Source organism: Aphanomyces astaci (genome assembly GCF_000520075.1).
Source record: "Aphanomyces astaci strain APO3 unplaced genomic scaffold supercont1.15, whole genome shotgun sequence".
NCBI classification, from domain to species: domain Eukaryota; phylum Oomycota; class Saprolegniomycetes; order Saprolegniales; family Verrucalvaceae; genus Aphanomyces; species Aphanomyces astaci.
In genome coordinates this window covers 194150-196865 of record NW_009798278.1, presented here as the reverse complement: position 1 = coordinate 196865, position 2716 = coordinate 194150, and the positions used below count along the sequence as shown (strand labels likewise).

The 2716-nt window shown below is 42.1% G+C and overlaps 1 protein-coding gene across 1 annotated transcript; it reads left to right on the top strand.

Moving 5' to 3' along the window:
- Positions 1-2271: 2271 nt before the first annotated feature.
- On the top strand, positions 2272-2567 carry H257_07286 (hypothetical protein; the record flags this gene model as incomplete). Its single annotated transcript, XM_009832758.1, has 2 exons — positions 2272-2391; positions 2490-2567. The coding sequence occupies 2 exons, from the start codon at positions 2272-2274 to the stop codon at positions 2565-2567; spliced, it is 198 nt and encodes a 65-aa protein (XP_009831060.1).
- Positions 2568-2716: the final 149 nt, after the last annotated feature.

The following is a 2716-nucleotide window of genomic DNA, read 5'->3' as shown; positions in this document are numbered from 1 at the left end:
TTATCCTGTCATTTGGAATAGATTATTTATTTTGCATATGAAGATAAGTTATTTTATTTTTTCTGGTGATGGGAAAAGATAACTTATCTATTTTGGTGGTGCCGGAAAATAATCTATTTTCCGTTCGAATAAAAGATATATTTTAAATAGATTATTTTTTGAGAACCCCTGATTGGCAGTGCTTGACAGTTGCTAATTGCAAAATGAGAAGTGATTTTGAATGGACCAATCATATTGCTAATACGGATAACTAACCGGTCGTCGGAACGCTGTCGGAATCCACTCTCAAGTTTTTAACCTAACCGCCCAAAAAATATGCTAATGGGTATACAAAGACTAAGCTTAAAATGGTGCATCTTAAATTGGACCGCTTGTTTTAAGCTGTTTGTGGACAAAGTGGAGTAAATGATAATGAATAATAACAGGAATCATATCGCATTCAAAACTCCCGAATACGCTTGGATTTTGGGCTTTCATGTAACATATTCTAGAATTATAACCCGATACCTACGAGTCGAGTTACATGCCTTCCACGGCAGCGTCTCGGAAAAAGTGTACTTAAATTGGACTTTTACGTTAACCAAAATCGATGAGCCATACCATAACGACTCGGACGTGAAAACCATTCGGATAGAGCTTCGGACACAGAAATATTTGAGGAATTAATACAACTGTTGTATACAAATTCCAAGCTTGCTTCACGTAATTAAAATAACGATGATAGGATAGGTACAGCGTAACTAGAGACTGCACATCAACGACAACCGCAAGTCCTTACTAGTACTAACGCAGTAACCAAGTGGTCATGCTCAAATAGGTAAAGCGTTAATGATTTCTACGTAGTACAGGCACTACTTCATCCTTCACGCTCGCAAGGGCTGCCGGTAAACTACACTGTACTGCAGGTTCATCAAATAACATATGACAATTATAAAAAGAGATATTATATTCCAAAATATTACTTGCATATAAACTATTTTGAGACAAGAAAATTTAATTCTATTTTGACTGAAGTATTCCGAATGTCGCAAGTCAACTTCTGCTACGAAATTCGATTACATTCTTCACGTGCTTTCGTTGGGCGATTTAGATTTGGCTCTAATGGCCTGTGGGCCGAGAACTGGATAATCGAAGTTACTGTGTGCGGTCGAATAAAATCGAAGTGCGTCGAACAATGCAAATTGAAGAATGAGAATTGAATCCATCGCAATACGGGTTAGGTTTAACACAGCAGCCAACCGACTACTTGTACGGTAAATTTATGCGGATGAAAGTGTCGTTCTGCAGTCATTTCCCACTTTCACTCGTAGCCGACACTTCCTCGGTGTTCATCACACCATCCAATACAAGGAAACGAATCGCATCTACATGTTTAGGAACTGTGGCGACGACGACAGCAGCGACAATGACAACTAAGGCTAAGGCGACAGCGACGATGACAACTGCGACGATGACAACTGCGACGACAGCGACTTACGGTATGTTACTGCATCATTCGGCAATATCGAAAAGTACCTCATTATCATCTCACATATCAGCTGTGGTCATCCAAAGTACTGGTATTTTTCAACACCATCCTACGTAATGAAATATATCACTACTACTAACTTGTTTAGAACGGACACTCCACCCGCGTGATCCAGACAGTGATAGAGGTAGGCGACAAAACTACTTCGCCCGTGACAACCCGAACCATCTAACACCAACGCCAGCCCTCTAAACATCAACCAGTATCAACTCTAACAACCATCGTTATATAAAAAACACGGTGCTTGTCAACACCATACAATGTGAAGAAATGCATGGTAGCTATAATAATGAATTGGAATAACGCTGCACTTCCAACAGTGGTTGTGATATCGCATACACAGCAACATAAACCACCAGTGCTACCTCGATGGGCGTCTATGCCCATAACTAGGAGAACAGCTAAAGGCGGTGACCGAATCTTACAGTTAACATAACATACATGTTTCAATTAATGGAACTTCGTGCATTCTATTCTCTGCTGGATCGTTTTTTACCTTGCTTCTACATATAGTGAAACTTACATATCAACAACACCTGCTATCTACTTCAAGGTGAGAATATCTATTAATAGAAGGATCGGATTTGAGATATTAACTAGACATCGCACATACCTCAATTTGAGCTGTGGTGCGTGGCAATTACGGCAGCGGTGGTGGTGACGGCACTGGCACATCCATGTTGAGATAGTGGTGCTGGCAGTGGCAGCATGGGCATGGCGATGGCTGCGGCGCAAGTGGCAGCATGGTCGTCGAAGTGGCAGTGGCAGCATCGTCGCGACGGTGGCGGCAAGGTAGCAGCATTGGCGGCATGGACGCAAAAGACAGCTTGATCGCGGCCGCAACGGTGCCGACCGCGGGAGCAGTATTCTTTTAGGCATGGTGAACTACGATGCTACGGTACGACAATTTTACATTCTCATAAGATTTATTGAAATATACTAACATGTCTAGCTTGATTAGAGCCGACCATCGATCTTGATCAAGGCACCGCGAACGACAACCGTGGGGAGGCTCCGGCTAGAGTCGCTGGAGGGCTAAAATTCAAAATTTAATTTAACTTTTTTATGTCATTTCTTTTGTTGTGTTGCGCGTATTGATTAACCACCATTACTGCGAGTTCAAAAGCAACTTCTACTCGCCAAGGGGGCCCGAGTAGAATGATCTGATATGTAAGTCCCCCCCCACCT